The 19553-nt window shown below is 41.5% G+C and overlaps 1 protein-coding gene across 1 annotated transcript in view; it reads left to right on the top strand.

Moving 5' to 3' along the window:
* ltn1 (listerin E3 ubiquitin protein ligase 1) overlaps positions 1 to 19553 on the top strand; it is a 145640-nt gene that overhangs the window by 124919 nt on the left and 1168 nt on the right. The window contains exons 24-29 of the mRNA XM_086006213.1: positions 706 to 786; positions 1119 to 1305; positions 5095 to 5266; positions 6824 to 7044; positions 11166 to 11360; positions 15435 to 15602. Of these exons, the coding sequence (XP_085862339.1) occupies positions 706 to 786; positions 1119 to 1305; positions 5095 to 5266; positions 6824 to 7044; positions 11166 to 11360; positions 15435 to 15602 (1024 nt within the window). The remainder of the gene's footprint in view (positions 1 to 705; positions 787 to 1118; positions 1306 to 5094; positions 5267 to 6823; positions 7045 to 11165; positions 11361 to 15434; positions 15603 to 19553) is intronic.

Raw genomic sequence — 19553 nt, forward strand, 5'->3', positions numbered from 1 at the left:
GTAGAGTAAAATAGCTGCCTGTCCTGGTATATCCTCATTTTTTCCAGGCAGACAAATTACTACAAATAGTTAAATTAAAAGCAGTTTGCATTTCAAGTAATTCTGAATATCCCCATAGTTTCAAAGCTGCAGCTTGGGTGCAACATTGACCCAGTTATAAGTTGAAATAAATATGGACTTTTTGGGTTGAAGCAAAGAATTTGCTGTCCATCCTTCTGTCTAACTGACTGCTACAAGTTGTGGCTGAGGCTGCATTACCTCACCAACCAAAGTGATTTTCCCTTCCCTTTCCCCTGCCTAGATCACCCTTTGTCAGCAGCACTGAGGTATTCATTGTGGGAAATCTCTTGGGTGAGGTAGAGTTGTGTCCTACCACTCCATGTATTGATAACCCACCAATGTACAGTGCCACTATGATATAGGCAACAATACATTTTAAAGAGGAACTGTTTGATTTTACTTTTTAAATAAAGGAAAAAAGAACCTAATTTTCAAGCAGAATTTGGGTGTATAAAAATATTTGCAATGTTTGGTCTTGTATATTTATGTTAAGCAGGGCAAACCTACCAATATTAACTTCCAAACAGAGGATTGTTCTTTTTCCTTGCACTGCAAGTAGGATGATGCTTTTTTAAGTAATACAAAGCCCCTGAAGATAAATTAAGAAACATTGTGACCAATTTGCTTCTGATTTGTGACCATCAGGTTAATGTCAGAGCTGTCAGCCTTTGATAGTGAACATCTGAAATCTTATGACGACAATGGGAATGACGAAGAACATGCTTTGTAAGTACTGACCTAATTCTTTCCCTGATAAGTTCTTTACAGGGCTAACTTTGACCTCCTGAATACCTTTCATTGCTCTACATTCTATCAGTAGGTGAAGAAAAAGCTTAGACTCCTGTTACAACTGATGATTAAATAGTTCCATCTTATCGTAGCCTATTTTAAAGCTACTTTGAATTACTGTAAATCCTAGTCATGGGCACAACTGCTGTTTGGGCTTGTTTCTGTACTCCAAAGATAAAGGATGCACCATTTTGACAGTTTTGCTACGGTAGTGGTTATGTCGATCTTTTTTTATCTGTTATTTTAAGAGTTTCTTTTTTGCTCTTCAGATCACCACCTGCAGCACTTATGTCAGTAATTGGTGGTCAGGAGGAAGATTTGGAGAATATTTTCAGTAACCTTCCAGTTGGAGAGTACACAGATATTGAACCACTAAGTGAAGCTTACTATTGTATTCTGGGATATCTGCTTGCATGGAAGCTGCTTCTTGTATTTTTCAAAGCATCACCATCTGAGGTACATATGCGTGGATTGGAGTGCCTATTAGTGCAAGATGTGTTTATCGTGTTTTGTAAATGCATTACTATTGTCTATAATTACAAATCATACACACAACTTCTGGTAACAGAAAATTGGCACTACACAGACGCTTTTTAAAACAAAAACAAACAAAATACTGAAAACACACATCAGGTCAGTCAGCATCTGTAAAGAGAACAGTCAACGCTTCAGGCTCATACCTGGAAGGGTATGTGGCCAAAATGGTGACTGTTTCTTCACAGTTGCTGACTGACCGGCTGTGGTGTTCCAGCTTTTACTATTTTTATTTCATAGGAACATAAGAAATAGGAGCAGGAGTCGGCCATTCAGCCCTTCGAGCCTGCTCCACCATTCAATAAGATCATGGCTGATCTTCTACCTCAACTCCACCTTCCCGCACTATCCCCATATCCCTTGATTTCCTTAGTATCCAAAAATTTATCGACCTCAGTCTTGAATATACTCAACTTCTGAGCATTCACAGTTCTCTGGGGTAGAGAATTCCAACGATTCACAACCCTTTGAGTGAAGAAATTTCTCTTCATTTCAGTCCTAAATGGTCGACTCCTTATCCTGAGACTGTGGGCTCGATTTTCCAAGGCCCTTGGAGGCGGGAGTGGTGGGAAAATTGCAGAATCGGGGGGGCAGGAACCCAACCCGCCTCCGTGCCAATGTCCCAGGAGGTGGGTACCCGACCTGTGCTGGGAGCCGCCTCCCCGAGGCGGGAAGGGGATTAGTGCCAATTAACTGTCTGTTAACAGATTGTCAGTGTTTGACAGCTTCACGGATCTCATTGAAACTTATAAAATTCTGACAGGACTGGACAGACTAGATGCAGGAAGGATGTTCCCAATGGTCAGGGAGTCCACATCCAGGGGTCACAGTCTAAGGATAAGGGGTTGTAAAATAACTCCTTAAATGTACACCACTGATCATGTATCGTCTTACACTTTAATCTATTTTCCCAATCCACTCTACTCAATTCCGCTCTCATACCTTCATAGTCTCCTTTATTCAAGCTTAGCATGCTTGTTTGAGATCCAACCTTCTCACCCTCTAATTGAATATGGAATTCAACCATGTTATGGTCACTCATTCCAAGGGGATCCTTTACTAGGACATTTTTAATTAATCCTGTCTCGTTACACAGGACCAGATCCAAGGTTGCTTGCCCCCTGGTCTGTTCAGTTACATACTGCTCAAGAAACCCATCCCTAATACACTCAATGAACTCATCCTCAAGGCAGCCCTGCCCAATTTGATTTGTCCAATTAATATGATAGTTAAAATCCCCCATAATTATAGATGCTCCCTTATTACAAGCCTCAACTATTTCCTGATTGATACTCCGTCCAACAGAGTTGCAACTGTTCGGAGGCCTATAGACTACGCCCACTAGTGTTTTTTTCCCCTTATTATTCCTTACCTCCACCCAAACTGTTTCATTATCCTGATCTTTTGACCCAATATCATTTCTCTGTATTACAGTGATTCCTTCCTTTATTAACATAGCCACCCCACCTCCCCTTCCTTCCTGCCTGTCCTTCCTGATCGTTAAATAACCTGGTATGTTTAATTCCCAGGCATTGTCACCCTGCAGCCATGTTTCTGTAATGGCCACAAGATCATACCCATATGTAGTTATTTGTGCCATTAACTCGTCTATTTTGTTACGAATGCTACGTGCATTCAGATAGAGAACTTTCAAATATGTTTTGTGACACTTAGTTCCTGCTTTTGCCCTTTTTATTACTTTACCTTTTACTCCATACCTTCTGCCCCTTCCTGACATGCTCTGGTTTTTAATTTCCCCACTGCTACCTAAGTCTATGACCTTCTCTGTTGTCATTTTTATTATTTGCTCTCTAGGAACCTCCCCCCCCACTAGTTAGTTTAAAGCCCTCTCTACAGCCCTAGTTATATGATCCGCCAGGACTCTAGTCCCAGCACTGGCCAAGTGAAGCCCGTCCCAACGGAACAGCTCCCTCCTGCCCCAGTACTGGTGCCAGTGTTCCAGGAAGCAAAACCCATTTCTCCCACACCAGTCTTTGAGCCACGCATTTAACTCTCTAATTTTATTTGTCCTAGCCAAATTCGCTCGTGGCTCAGGTAATAATCCAGAGATTATTACCCTTGAGGTTCTGTTTTTTAATTTGACCCCTAGCTGCTCATACTCCTTTAACAGAATGGGCTTCCTAGTCCTATCTATGTCGTTTGTACCAACATGGACCACGACAACTGGATCCACCCCCTCCCACTGCAAGTTTCGTTCCAGCCCAGAGGAGATGTCCTTAACCCTGGCACCGGGTAGGCAACACAGCCTTCGGGACTCTCGCTCTCGGCTGCAGAGAACTCTATCTATCCCCCTAATAATACTATCCCCTACCACTACAACATTTCTATTTACTCCCCCCTCTTGAATGGCCCCCTGTTCCACGGTGCTGTGGCCAGGTTGCTCATCCTCCCTGCAGTTCCTGCTCCTGTCCCCACAGGGAGTAAGAACCTCAAACCTGTTGGACAAGAGCAAGGGCTGCGGCTCCTCCAGCTCTACCTCCTGGATCCCCGTACCTGCCTCACTCGTAGTCACACCGTCCTGTCCCTGACCATGGGCTACATCTGAATTAATTAACTTCATAGGTGTGACCACCTCCTGATACAGAGTCCAGGTACTTCTCCCCCTCCCTGATGTGTCGCAGTGTCTGAAGCTCAGACTCCAGCTCATCAACACGGAGCTGGAGTTCCTGTAGCAGCAGACACTTGTCACAGACGTAATCACCGTGAGCCTCAATGGGGTCCACCGGCTCCCACATCTCGCAACAGTAACACATCACCTGCTCCATTCTATGTAATTAATTAAATTTTTTATTGTTAGTTATGGACACCCTCTGCCTGATTTTAGATGCTAGTATCCCCTTTAATTAATTGGATTTAAATTAAATCAATCCCTCTAGTTACACCAGTTAAATGGTTTACCAACAGTCACTCTGCACCAGAAAGGCCTTATTAACTACAACCCACAGAGTTAAAGTTTGAAAAGAGCACCTAACACCCCACTTACCCTAACTCACACTTACCCAAACTCACAGCACTCTTTGATGACTCGCACTAGCACTGGTCTTTTTATACTGTTTTTGTTTATAGCCAAATGAGTCACCCCTGCTGATTGGTTAGAAAACTGGTTTCCACTGCCTGCTGTGCCAATTTACTCCTACTGCAGTGTAACCTTGTTTTACTCTTGTTAAAGCAACAGAATCCCAAATATTTAACTTTTCCCCTTTACTTAAACTGCTTAAGTAATCTTATCAAGAATGATTTAAAGAGAAATAACAATTAAAGAACTCTCACACTTACCCAAACTCTCAGCACTCTTTGATGACTCGCACTCAGTGCTTGCTCGCACTAGGACTGGTCTTTTTATACTGTTTGTTTGTTTACAGCCAAATGAGTCACCCCTGCTGATTGGTTAGAAAACTGGTTTCCACTGCCTGCTGTGCCAATTTACACCTGCAGTATTTTCTTTCTGAAATGACAGAACTGTTCACAGTTATTTTATAATTATAAGGTTAAGTAGTACAATCCAGTAAAAAGAAATTAACAATGTACTACAATAGGAAACTACTTACAAAATGGAAAATTTAACAGACTTGAAATGATTGGAACGGCATTACCATTTTTATACAGCAAGACGATGGAAAGAGAAGAGCATGCAGCAGCTCTCTAAGATATGCAGAGGATGACCATTTTCTTGTTTTTCCTGTTTTCTAGTTGCGGGCTATATATGCAACGTATCTTCGTAAGAGTAAATGCTTGCACAAATTACTGCAACATCTCTTCAGGCTGATGCCAGAAAATCCAACCATTCCTGGACAGATTGCTGATTCTGCCAGTAAAGGACTACGGACGCTATTCAGTGAGAAACATGCCATCCTTTTTCAAGGTATATAAAAACATATTTTTTAAATAAATTTATTCTGAAGTCACTTAAATCAGCAACTGCCTTGACTCAAAGACTCACTGACATTATTTTACGAATTTCCCAGGTAACTTTATTAACTAATCTTTAAAATTGTTAAACCAAAAGGTTAGTTGATAATTCTTACAAAGGTACGGAGCAGCTAATGGAAAAAATTAAATATATTTATATAACATATAAATACACAAGTCATTTTTCAGGTGAAATGAGATGCATTATTTTTCATAAAAATTGTACTTTCTTGCCAATTGTCAAGACCACACATTTTATCTAACACAAAAGCAAAATACTGCGGATGCTTGGAATCTGAAATAAAAACAGAAAATGCTGGAAATCCTCAGCAAGTCAGGCAGCATCCGTGGAGAGAGAAACAGGGTCATCGACCTTAAACGTTGACTCTGTTTCTCTCTCCACGGATACTGCCTGACCTGCTGAGTATTTCCAGCATTTTCTGTTTTTATCACACATTTTGTCAGCCTGACTTCTTCCCTCCCCCACCCCACAACCTGTCATGTTGTATGAAGTCACATAATTGCAGTTGCTGATGTTATCAATAGAACATGTGAAATGGAAAATATGAACTTCAGTGATAAAGCTGGCCTATAAATAAATATGGAGAGGTGAGATACTGAGTTAATTGACACCATCTCAGGGCTCTGGTGTGCTGCTCTTCCATTGGCCTTAGTTTATCATCAATGTTTTTTCATGTTCTAACAAACATATAACACTGCAACAATCCTCTATCACCACCTGCCTTGAAGATTTATTAACATTCAGCTGTCTAGGCCCTAAGCTCTGGAATTGTCTCCCCACCTCTCCTTTAAGTCACTCCTTAAAACCTACCTTTTTGACCAACTTTTTGGTCACATGCCCTAATGTTTCTTGAGCTCAGTGTCAATTTTTTGGTCTGCTTGCTCTCCTGTGAAGAGCCTTGTGACGTTTACTATGTAAAGGTTATAGATAAGTGCAAGTTGTTATTGTATCTGATCAGTCTGCACAGTGAGCACTGCAATAATGTTGCTGCACCAAAAAAAATGTAACCCTTTTAAACTTTATTTCAGAAATGCAATGAATTAAAAAATGGTAAATGTCTATATACTTATTGACGTAAGAAAACTACTGGGCAGTTGGTCTAAGCATTAAACAAAGCTTTAATCAACTGTTTTACAACATGGAGTTCTAGTTGTGTCCTTCACTAGTTCCTGTTAAGAATGTCCTGCGCAAGCTGGGCCTGTGCCTGAGTATTTATACACTCCCTGGACAGCGCCACCCGTAGGCCGCTCAGTATTATTTCATAAGTCTTTCTTTCATGAATGACTGATTCATGTCACTTTTTATATATCAATTTTCATTGGCAATAAAATATTGAGAAATCAATTTTGCCAATGTATGAATGGAACAGTGTGCTTATTGGAAAAATGAAAAGATTTTTTAATAATCAGGATTTTGACTTTTAATTCTCAAGACAGTTTTTAATAAATATCAAATTAAGTCGTGAGTATGTTCTTGTTTTTTTGCTAGAGACAGAAACCTTACACACGGAGGTTCCCAAGTTGGCTTGTGCTGTATATTATAGTGTATTGGAAGATTTGCCAGCCACAGTTCGACTTTGGTGGAATAGTCAAGACAAGCGTGTGTCCAGCACGGTGGATAAATACACCAGCAGATATGTCAGCAACGTTCTTTCTTCACAGGAAATTACAGCAGTGCAAAGCAGTACACAAACATTCAAGAGCATGGTGGTTAGTGATCATTTTTGATGTATTCAGAATTCTGTTTTGCTGTATGAAAACTTGTGTTCACAATGCTTTTTACAAACATAGGCTGGGATTTTACCAGCGCTCAGAGTGCAGGTTTGGAGGTGGGTCCGCTGTCAAAATCACAAAGATTGACAGTGGGTCGGTATCCCGCTGTAAACCCGCCTCCTTGTCAGTTTCCCAAGTGTCGGGTCTGTCATCCCTGAACAGACCCAACACCAAGCGGCGGGTCAGCCAATTCAGATAGTTAAAAGCTTATTAAAAGGTAGTTAAGCACCATTTTCCCATGTACTTACCATTTTACCAGGTTTTTAACGAGGTTCCGGGAGAGCGGGTATCCTGTCAGGTAAGTAGGTCGGATGTTGTGTCAGAATGGAATGATTTACTAACCTGACAGCTGTAAATGTTCTATGAAAGCTCCCATTTCATAGGTCTTCACTTTCCAAGCTCAGAAGCTGTTGCTTACTACATTTGCAAGACAGATTAACCTTTATGCAGGTTGCAAGTGATTGGAGCAAACTCTCTATCCAGTGTCACCTCATTGGAACAACCTCTCTCACCATTGACAGATTGCTTCTTATCATCTCAACCTCACCTGCCATCTATTCCATCAGCATCGGTGCCCTTGAAGAAATCTCACCTTGGTCCTCAGAATCCCAACACGATCAGCCCCAACAACAGCATCACTGGGCACACCAGCAGCACCAACATCCACACCAACTTTCTCCACAATCAATTGATGCTGCACAGGACACAGTGCATCATCACCCATGCCCGGGACGCCAGCGATGGCCTCACCATGTCCAGATTGATATCACTTAACACTGTACACCCTGGCTGCCACATGATGCAACAGGTTGGCACCACCCCACATCAGCACCATAAAGCATCCATACAATGTCCAAGCCATTCCTTTCACACTCATCGTCATTGGGGGGTGGGAGGGTGACGGACATTATGTCTCACCATTCACCTGACCTCACTAAGACGCTTCCAAAGGTACACACAAATCTGTCCAAGAACGCAAAGTGTTGAAAATAAAGATTTCAATGCCTGACAACACATTAACAGAAACTTTACACGAACATTGGCTAAAGCACACAAGTGCCTATCCTTGTGTGGTGTTAGTTTGAATGATTGGACAAGGATGAGGGTGAATGTGAGAGGTGGCTAGTGAGATGGGGCAGTGATAACATAGATGGGGTTGGGTGAAGGTGTAAGGTAAGTTGGTGTGAGTAAGGATGTGCAAGGCATGGATGTGTAAGGTAGGGAAGGCAGAGTGATGGGGATGTGATGAGTGGCACAGCAGGATGAGGTTGAGTGTAGCTTTGCAGTAACATTTCGTGATCTACTGAGATCATTGAAAGGTTTGCGCCACTGCAGCCTGGTCCTCCTGACAACATCCCTGCTTGTGCCCTCCTGTGCAATGTGCAACCAGGCTGCGTTGGTGTCCTGGGGAGGTCTCTTCTGCCCATGGGAAGTGAATGCTGCAGAACACTGACCGCACAACTGTCAAAATGTATGTGGCATGGTCCCTTTAAGGAAAACGGCTGATGCCGCATTATCAAATGACTTCATCAGACCCGCTTCCTATTAATTGGCCGGGAACCTCACAGGGTGGGCTTAATGAGCCCCATCAACGGAAAATCATGTTGGGAGGCCGGGATCCCCACGCCACGGACGTCTCCCGCCACGGACCCACCGAGGTTGGAAAAATCCGCCCATAGTGTGCACATGCCCCTCTAGAGCTCAGTAAACAACATAATACTTCCCAATGTAAAAGGCTGCGAATCCTTGCTTCCTTTAGTAAGGTTAGTTTCAGTTAATTGTATAGGACAAGCACTAGAGAAATTCCTGAGCGTGGACTGAATTTGGAAGGATTATTCTAGCAGATGCTTAATGTTTTTTGGTTAATGTAATTTGAAATAAATGAAAAGACTGATAAGGTTCTAAAATTATTAATTCCCAGAGATCTCCAAAGATGCTCCTTATTGTCTACTGACAGACTACCTGGTAGAGTCCCCACCACTTATACACCCCACGGTTAAAGCGGGCAACAGTCTATACAGGGCAATTAACGGTGACCATATCAATTACCATAGATGTCAATTAGAAAGACTGTATATAATGTATTAAGCATGCCGGCTATTTCTCGCAGACTCAGCTATTCAATCAGCAGTTCCAGTGTGTTATGGTGCAGTTACCTTGGATAAGTAGTGTCAGGTTACAGCTTGCACTAATCAGCGCTAACTGCAGCAGCAAACGTGGCTGGAAAGAGGAAAGCCACGAGCCTCAGCACGAAAATCGACTTTCTGAACAAAGTGGATGAGCTGCCCAAGATGAGCCAGCGCGACCTAGCACAGCACCTCGATCTTCCAAAACCCACTTGCAGCAACAGGAAAGGCTGTACACTGGCATCAACGTTCCGACCCAGAGAGAAAACGAAGCGCAAGGGTAAAGATGAAAGTTGAGGAGGCACCTCTGCGCTGGTTTCAGAATGTGCGTGGGAGAGATGTGCTTATCAGTGGCCCTCTTCTAGCCCAAAAAGCCAAACAGATGGCTGAAGCACTGGGCAAGCTTGATTTTAATCCCTCTGAAAGGTGGCTTCAGAGATGAAAATCGTGCCACAACATAGGATTCCATCATGCGCACCGAGAAAAACTTCAGGTGCTGAGCAGTGGCTAGAAAATACGTTGCCTCTGCAGCTTCAAAGGTTATGAACCTCGGAACGTCTTCAATTGTGACGAGACTGGTGTTTTCTATAGATGTGCTGCCTGTGGCTCACTCGCCTTCAAAAGTGAATCTCTGCTTGGCTAAATAAAAGCTAAGGAAAGAATCTCTGTCATGATTTGGTGCAATGTGGGCGATAGCACCAGACGGGATATCAGAGAAAGAATTCTTTCAGCTGTGTCACCTTGGTCGCCACGACGCTCCACCTGAAACTTGATACCAATGCCATAGGAGAGGACTCCAGTGCAATGTAAGCCCAAAATGATGGCGAGGGAGAACAGGACCCTGATGAAAACAGTGAAGAGATTATGGTACTGCCGACCGACGTTCGCTTTGTGGTTCTGACATTACGGTGCGGTCTGGAGCAGCATCCTGATAATAGAGCCAGACTGCGACATGCTAAGGAAGGTGACCAACATTTGACACCCATACTGCCAGAGATAGATGGTGCAGACTCTGATTAGAGTTCTTGGGCATAGACATGTAGGACTGCTGTGGTGTAAAGTTCAGTACAGTTATATCCTTTGTAATGTATAACTTATTATTTATTTTAACTTCTTTGACTCCTTAGCGGGTGTGGTTTAAATGAAGTTTGTAAAACTGCATGCACTCTAGTTTGTTAACACTTGTGTGGGGCATAAACACCAGCATAGACCAGTTGGGCCAAATGGCCTGTTTCTGTGCTGTACACTAGATGTAACTTGGGATTTAGCATTCTGAATGTGAAGTTGATGTTTGAACAGCACTACCCCTTTTAACTATCTACCTTCTCTTCTCCACCGATATAAAACTGTATATTCTAATATTTGCTAAATAGCCTCTACACGCTGTAGCAGATGGAAAACAACTGGTGATGATATTGATTGTGTACACTCAGATTTTTAGCATCATGTTTAATTTTTTTTAAGCCACTCACAGCTATAGAACAGTAGTCAGCACTGCAAAAAACCATATGCCAAGAGAGGTGACCTTTTCAGCAGTGTCACAAAAAACAATATTGCATTCACCAATAGTACTGCCACAGATTTGGGGAAATTGGTTGGTAATATCACTCATCAACCTCCATCCGAACTAGCCTTCCTTAATCTTAATACTGTGCTCAGAAACACATGAAAATCACAGATCTGTGTTTCAGATTTAATGCTATTACAATTCTAGTCACTATTGCGAGTATTGCTTCGGCTTTGCAGCAAAACTGCAGCTTTGTTTTTTTGGACTATCGTGCACATTTATAAGATTAATTATATGATTGAAACACATGGTATATTTCCAGCTGCTAATACATTTGTAACAAAGTCGGCTGTTCTGAAAGCTGTAAAAGTTTGACAATGTACCGTACAGAAGTGAGCTGCTGATATTTTTTTGTTTCCCGTTAGGTGAAAGCTCGCCCTGTGGCCCGAGAGGTACTTGCTACCTATTCTGTGGATGACATATTCATTGAGCTTGTTATACAGTTACCAACAAACTATCCCCTTGGGTCAATTACTGTAGAAAGTGGGAAACGAGTTGGTGTGGCTGTTCAACAGTGGCGCAACTGGATGTTACAGCTAAATACATTTCTTAATCTTCAGGTATTGTATGATTGCACACAATGGGATATTTTAATCAGCTGATACATTTGTTAAATACTAACCTACATTATGTAAACAGTTTAACTTTACTGTAAATTGATTTCAAAGAGTCTCTTTCCCTGGTTTCACTTAATATTCTGGAATTGTTCTCTCCAGTGGCATGCACATGTCCTATCCAGGGGTAAGGCAGGAGACATGTTCTCCAGCTTCGTTTAATCTATCTAAACTGGGCACTGAGAAGTACACAAGTTGACATTTCCTGCAGTTTATTTTTTCATTTAAGATGGCTGGAACAAAGATGAAATTTGGAGGACCTTAAAATATCATCTAAGCTTTTGTTTTAGGGTGCTGTGACACATACATTTGTTTTCTCTGTTAGGAAATTAGTTAGATAGAAAAATACCTTTGGCAGGGTGAAAATTAAATTATAAACACACCACAGACAGAGTTTGGGTGGAAGCTTTCCTCTGTTCACTATAAAGCAACTGAAAAATATATTGCCCAGAAATTCAGGTCTCCATGGGTGAGTACGCGCTGGGTACTCACCCGTAGGCCCGATGGAAGTGCCGGTTTCGTGCATGCGCAGGAAACCGGCACTTCCGTTCCTCTCAACGAAGGGGTTCAGAGGTCGAACGCGTGCGCAGGGGAGTCTGCGTGTGCGCTTTGAACATACGTTTTTTTTTACAGGTTTTTCCGTGAGGGTAAGTCTTTAGAATTTAGAAATTTAAAAAGCAGGCGTAAGGTCTGCTTTTTACAAGGTAAGTGGTCAATTAATTAAAATTAAAACATTTTTTCCACAGGTTTATTATTTTTAAATACTTTAAAGCAAGGTAAGTTTATTTTTAGCCCCGTTAGAATATAAAATTATTTTTTTCAAAAATTTAAATTATTGTTTAAAATAGTTATTTAATGTAATTTATAGTTTATTTTAAAAATGTGATGGTTTTTTAAAATTTATTTGAAGGTTTACTGCTATTTTGGGGCCGTAGTATTTATAAGTCTTGACAGCCCTTCCTGTCAAGACTTATGAATGGGCTTTTCCCTCCTCTGATTGGCTGCCCATGGCCCACGTGATCCCAGGGGACGCATCGAACTAACTACGCCCCTGGGACACGCAAGCACTGCGCACCGGCAGCTGGATCAGGCTCCGGCTCGGAATTCCACAGGGCCCTACAGCTCAACTGCCGGCGCGCAAGGTAAGTGCAGGTCGGGGGCTTACACCCGCGGGAAGCCCCCGACCCAAATTTCTGGGCCTATATATTTTATAGTGATCCTTAATGACAGATCTTGTACTGAGCTGTTCAATTTAATTACACTGTAGGGAAACTCCAGTAAAAGAACCAAAAAGCACATCGCTGAATCCTACGTGCAATCCTTTGTCACCTTGAGTGAAACAATAATCTTCCCTTCGATTGCTGACGGCTCTGGAGAATTAGTCTTCCTGGGCCCATCATTTTTCAGCAGTGCCAAAACACCACCATTAGGAGTATCTGCTCATCCTAGCTTCCCTATTCTCCAACCCTATTCTGCCTTGCATTTGGATTATTTTAACTTTTAATTTATATCCAATATAACATATTCTATCTTTGTATACAGCTTTCTTCAAAAAAAACTTAAATATTTGTATCTGTCATTCCCCATAAGCATTCCACATTTGTAAATGGCATTTTGTGAGTAACTGATATGTATTTTAGTTCTCATACATAGCTTTAAAATTTCTCCTCACCCCAACCTCCCCCATTGTTCCCTCCTGTTAGTACCTGTTGGGCTTTTTAATTAGGTCCAAAGTACCTGTGTTTTCTTAGGAACAGCTTGACAATAAAACAGGCCAGCTCTTTGATCTGGTTAATGTGCTGGGAAATTTGTTGAAAGAAAGACCTTTAGCTTCCCCGATGGTCTAGTAGGTAAAGGCGCCGTCACCTGTAACACTTAACTATACGGACAAGTGGGGTTGTTTCACTCCGTTCAATAACTTTAGCAAAAATGTAGTGCGAGATTAAAGCAGGATTGCCGGTGTTGTACTTGTATTGACATATTTTGCTATTCGGTTCAACGCTTGGTCTCCACTGAATTAGCGGATCTCAGACATTGCAGCACTATGGGCACTTGTATTTGGCTCAGCGCTCTTGGACTAGAGATGAGGAAAATCAACTGGGGTTCCAGCCCTTGATTGCTATTCACTGACCCCAATTCCAAAGTGTGTGTGTGTAAACTTCAGATGGGAACAGGGTTGAGCTTGGCTGTGATTCACCATGGTGAATGACCACCTGGTCAATACACAGGTCATTGGAGACCTTCTGGTGCAGCACTATACCAGCTACAAATCCACAGTGGGAACTAACAAAGAAAATTAGATTTCATAATCATCTAAATAACTGCTGGAAAAAAAAGCTTTGGGAACGAACAAGGGAAAAATAAACAAAAATGCTTGTCTCTTAAGCAAATACTACAAAGCCACCATGTTAGGTAGAGCAATCTATAAGTGGTTTTAGGGAGGCTTAAAACAAACTAAAACTACTTGCTTCTGATGTGATAGTGCTACAAATATATCTGAAGCCTGGATCTTTAACGTAATATTTTTACCTTGCATCAGTCATGTGATATAATGCTTCAGTAAGTTGCTACGCCAATACATTTAAGCTGCTGCATGACCGCAGTAAGCACCAGAAAGCAGCTGCAGGTCCTGAACTACCTGTGAGCAACATCATTGGAGACTTTGTAGTTTTTAAAAAGCAGGTTACACAATGCCAAATCTTTTTTATACCGGAATACATCCATGAGCATAAACGTGCATGTAATTTTCTAATAACACGAAAGCAAAATATTGTGGATGCTGGAAATCTGAAATAAAAACAGAAAATGTTGGAAATACTCAGCAGATCAGGCAGCATCGGTGGAGAGAGAAACAGAGTTAGGGGGCCAGTAATTCCGGTCCCAACGCGTGAGTACGGACGGGGTACTCACGCGTGGGCCCGTTGGAAGTGCTGGATTTCAGCATGCACAGCGCATGCGTGGGAAACCGGCATTTCCTCCAAGGGTTTCAGAGGTCCAATGCGTGCGCGCAGGACTCTGTGCGCACGCGTTGAACTTTCTTCTTTTTGACAGGTTTGCCCGTGTGCAAGGGCCTGAACTTTTTACACATATAAAAAGGAGGCGTAAGGAGTGGATTCTTGAAGATAAGTGGTCTATTATTTAAAATTATTACATTTTTTCCACAGCTTCATTGTTTTTAAGGACTTTACAGTAAGGTAAGTTTATTTTTAGACCCGATTTCTTAAAAAATTATTTTTTTCAAAAATTTGATTAATTGTTTAAAATTGTTTTTTAAAGTTATTTATAGTTCATTTAATTAGTGGGATGTTTTTTAAAATTTTATTTAAAGTTTAACTAGTGTTTTGGACGCCCGTACTTTTCATGAGTTTGACAGTTCTTACTATCAAACTCATGAATGAAGTTTCCCCTCCCCTGATTGGCTGCACAGTGCTCACCTGATCCCAGCCGGCACATCGCACTAACTACACCGCTGGATCAGGTAAGCACATCGCGCCGACATCTGAACCGGGCCAGTGACAGGAATTCCAAGCAGGCCCGGGCTTCAGATGTCAGCGCGCAGGGTGAGCGCACATCGGGGGCTTGCACGCGCGGCAAGCCCCCGAACCTAATTTCTGGGCCAACGTTTCAGGTCGATGAAAGATCATCGACCTAAAACGTTAACTCTGTTTCTCTCTCCACCGATGCTGCCTGACATGGTGAATGTTTCCAACATTTTCTGTTTTTATTTCATGTAATGTTCTACCTGGTTTAACTTGGAGCAGTGCAGACTGACTGCTAAGTGGAGGCGAAGTAAGATAATTGTGCAACATCAGACCATTTCCAGTTAATTAAATCATTCGTTTTGTATGTAAATGAATATCGGCCAGTGTAGTAATTATTTATACTAATGATTACTTTTTGTATTGATACATCCATTTAAAATGGTTTAAAAACTTGAATACAAGTTGAAATTCTTGTAGTTCCTGGAATATTCCTAATTAACTGGTGCACTTTTTATTGCTTCATGTTACTCTTTTATAGAACGGCAGCATCATGGAAGGCCTTGCATTGTGGAAGAGCAATGTGGATAAACGATTTGAAGGAATTGAGGAATGCATGATCTGCTTTTCAGTAATTCATGGTTCCAACTATTCACTTCCAAAGAAAGCCTGCAGAACCTGCAAAAAAAAGTTCCACTCGGCCTGCTTGGTAAGCAGTTTAAACTAGAAAAAGTATTTTTAGAATTGTCAAACAATGCCAGTAATCCGATTAAATAAGCAAATCCATTTTGAGGTCGGGGCATTTAGTCCCTCAAACTATGTTTAAAAGTTGCAGATTCCATATTAGTATCAGGAGGATGGTGGACATTGAAAGATCTTCCATTTTTTTTAATACTGAGTATGCGCACTACTAACACATTTCAGAATGCTTTATATTGTGTAATCCCATTAATGGGGCAATGGCTGTGCTTCACCTTTATTGCAATGAATTGCCTCTCAAACACTAACAAAGATTATTATATTTCTTTTGAGTGCAGTTATTGATGTTTGTTGTGAAGGGTTGAGATGGTAGTGAACAACTGAGTTGTCCACAAGAAATGTTTTTTGTTATGCAAGGGACTTTCGCAAGGCAGCATTTATTGCCCACCCTGGTTGCCCTGAGGGCATTAAGAGCCAACCAGTAATATGAGACTGGAGTCACGTGTAGACAGGACCAGGTAGGGGTGGCAGATTCCCTTCCTTGAAGGACATTAATGAATGTACCAATTGGGTTTTTTGAAATTCATCTTAGTCTTTTTCTCTGATATACATAAACCTCACCACCTGACTGCATGCAAGTGCAACATCCACTCCCTTGAATTCTTAAAACTAGTTTTTATTTGCTCCCTAATAAGAAATTGTCACTTTAAAGCATCAGGGAACATGGCAGAAATGCAAGTGCAATGCTATTTTTCCAACGGGTACTTTTAGAGAGCTTTTCATTTAACTGCTTTCCTTGGAGGATTACATTCTAAACTCTCTCAAAGCATTGTTACAAATATTGTTCTAGACTTAATTGTTCCCCACCACCACTTTATCAATTGTGACTTTTTTTTGTCCTGGGACCAGTGAGAAGTTACATTGTATTACAGGAAACTTTGGTTTATCCGGAGGCTAACTGTCCAGAATGCTCGAGCCACCGGCAAAAATCAGGAGCCGTTTCGTTTCGGTTTTTTTTCTTCTTGTTGCTTTTTTCTCAACAGTCAAGCTCTGCAAGGTCTCGCTGAAGCTGTTGCTAAGCTACAGAGACGCTTGGACTGTTTAGAAGCTGTTAGGGTTTGTTGACAGATACGGAGCTCAAAAGCTTCCGTATGTTTCAACATTAGCGCTGGTGTGTCCGGCAGTTTTGAGGGAACGGCAACCGCTCGGTCCCGTCGGTGCCGGATAGCACAAAGTTTCCTGTAGTAAGTAAGTGTTTTAACCCGCAATTATGAAAGGTTGCAGTGATTGTGTAACTTGAGAGAACAGAAGTGCTGATCCCAGATTACTTGTCTACTCAAAGGTATTAGTGGCTATTAGATTTTTTTTTAAACTGCTGATAATGCACTCCCAAAAATATTAACCCTTAGACTGCTGCAAACCAGGGAAGTTCCATTCTCCCTGAGATAATGAGCTTTGTAAGTTTATAGTTCACACACTGATATATTACAATAGTAAATCTATTCAAAAGGCATTAGTCGTTTTATCACTATAATGGGGCGAAGTTTGCGGTCGGAGGCGTACCAAAAATCCAAACCTACCTGCTGGCTCCCGGGTTTCAAAGTCTTCGGGTCCTGGGCCAGCAGGCGTACGCCTGCGTAAAGGCCCAGGGATGCAGGCGGTTCGGATCACCTGAGCTAGGTCAACTAATTAGAAAGGGGGATTCCTTATATGCTTATGGGGATTCCATTTATGAATGGAATTCCCAAATAAATAAATAATTAACACAACTGAAATAAAAATAATGTTCCCATGCTCAAAATCAATTAAATGTCCCTGCATTTTAAGCATTTAAAATAAACATTTAATTTTTTGAAAAATAATTTTAAACATTTTAATCTGGGCCAAAATTTACATAAACTAATTTTACATGTTTTTGTATGTTTTAATCATTTTTTAAAAATTTAATTTAACATTTATTTTAACCCTACGCCCTCTTTTACCAGGTGTAAGGTTTTTGTGGGCATTTGCTGGGCAGCAGTTGGGCAAATAGCCCGACTCTGTGCCAGCGAAAGTGTTTTTGGGGCGCAAGCGGACGATGTGTCGAGGCGAACCTTGACAGATCGCAGGTTCCGGGTTTTCACACATGCGCAGCGCATACGGAAACCGGAAACTTGCGGGGCCTTTTACAAGGCTTTCCACGGCGTACGCACGCTGCCGTCAGCATTGTCATTTCAGGCCCAATAACTATCACCCTATTTTAATTAAATTAAAATAAGTGCTTAAAATGCAATTTTAATTAAAGAGAAAAAACTGTAATCACTTTACACCACATTGCCCCTTATCTGCATCATATACTTGTCCTACATTTTTAAGTTTAAGTTTACTTTTTTCCATCTAATTCATCTTCAGTAACACAAAAACCTTCTACTTACCTTATTTCTTCTTCCTCTTTGCTCCCATCCCCTGTTTTGGGGGCGAGAGCAATTCTCAATAAATTGGATTTTGTTCACCTGTTTGAAAGCCTGAAATATCAAGATTCAACTGGTCACACCACTGCCGGAACTAGATCAATCTTTTGACATATGTTTGACGTATCTGATATCAAGTGACTCTGGCCTAGTTCTCGGAGCCTGGCTATGGCATTGGAAGGTGAATAAAAGTATCAGTTTTCACCAGACCGACTTCAGTAAAAATGTTAATTTGTAATCTGCTTTGGGAAGTTATTTGTAATCAAGGTTAAGGCAAAAAGGACTCTTTAATTTATTCCATTGGATCATTATACCTCATGAATATTAAAATACAAAAATTTTAAAATTATAATTTCAATGCATATCTCTACTACTGCATTAATAAACTGTGTCCCTGACTAATTACTAGAAAATTAATCTTTTTATCCTATAATGAAGTGTTGTGAAAATGTACATTTTTGACTTGTTCTTTAATCATTATGAATATTACTACTGAATTACAGGTATTACATTTTCTTAATGTCCCGTGGAATTTATTTTTTTCTCTTTACCCTTTTATTCTACTTAATTTTTTTTTAGTAGATTTGTCTTCAGTTTTTGTTTTCTAATCTTTCTCCTTTCTTGTTTCCTGAAATATTTTGGAAATGTAGTAAGTCCATTGCGCTGTATTAAATTGTTTTGTCTGAAAGGTACATAGCCTGTTAAAACCAGCGAGCAATATTCGATATTACAGCTGGTTGGTACTGTTCAGAATAATGCTAGAAACAGAAAACATTCTTCAGACTGGAATACTGCAGCAAATGAATGCTGAGATTACACTAATTTCTACTAATGTTGACATTTTCAAACATGGACAAGTACCACTAAAATCTGGATGACAAAGTACGCAAGAACTAAGATAAATCGTCAAATATGTGCATGCACCTTTCTTCTGACCATCTCGTATACAAATCTGTTGTACTAGGAAACCTATAAAATCTATGGGGGAGAAATTCATTATCGCCCCATTTGTGGGCGGTAACTTTTGAAAGCTGGGAAACTTCACAAAATTGGGTTTAGCGCTCTAAAGCCTGGAGTGCTAAAGGGTTCAGGTCGGCCGGTAGTTGTGCAGCGTGCACAATGTCCCGTGCAGCACTGCTGCGTTCCGAGGCTCCTTCCCTCCCTTAAAGGGAAGGGCCATTGCTACAGGCTCTGCATTAGGACCAGTTAGCTGGTTCCCGACGGCGGCCATGATCCGGACCGATCAGCCCCACACACTCCAACAGAGTGCCGGGCTGATTGAGCGCGGCCCAGGAGAAGAAGAAAAAATTGACCAAAACCATTTCAGAAATTTAGGCACTTAACTCGGCAACCTTCGCCCTGAAGCGCCCGGCCTCCCGATCAGTGCCTCCTGCAGCTGCCTGTGTTATCGCGCGGCGATGCTGCAGGCGGCGGAACCGAAGTTCGGTTCCCCGGCGCTACCGGGGTGATGCGCGCAGCAATGACGTCATGATCTCCGGGCGAAGGGGATC

This window comes from Somniosus microcephalus, chromosome 14 (genome assembly GCF_052327205.1).
Source record: "Somniosus microcephalus isolate GS21.2 chromosome 14, FLI_Smic_1.0, whole genome shotgun sequence".
In the NCBI taxonomy this organism is placed as follows: Eukaryota; Metazoa; Chordata; class Chondrichthyes; order Squaliformes; family Somniosidae; genus Somniosus; species Somniosus microcephalus.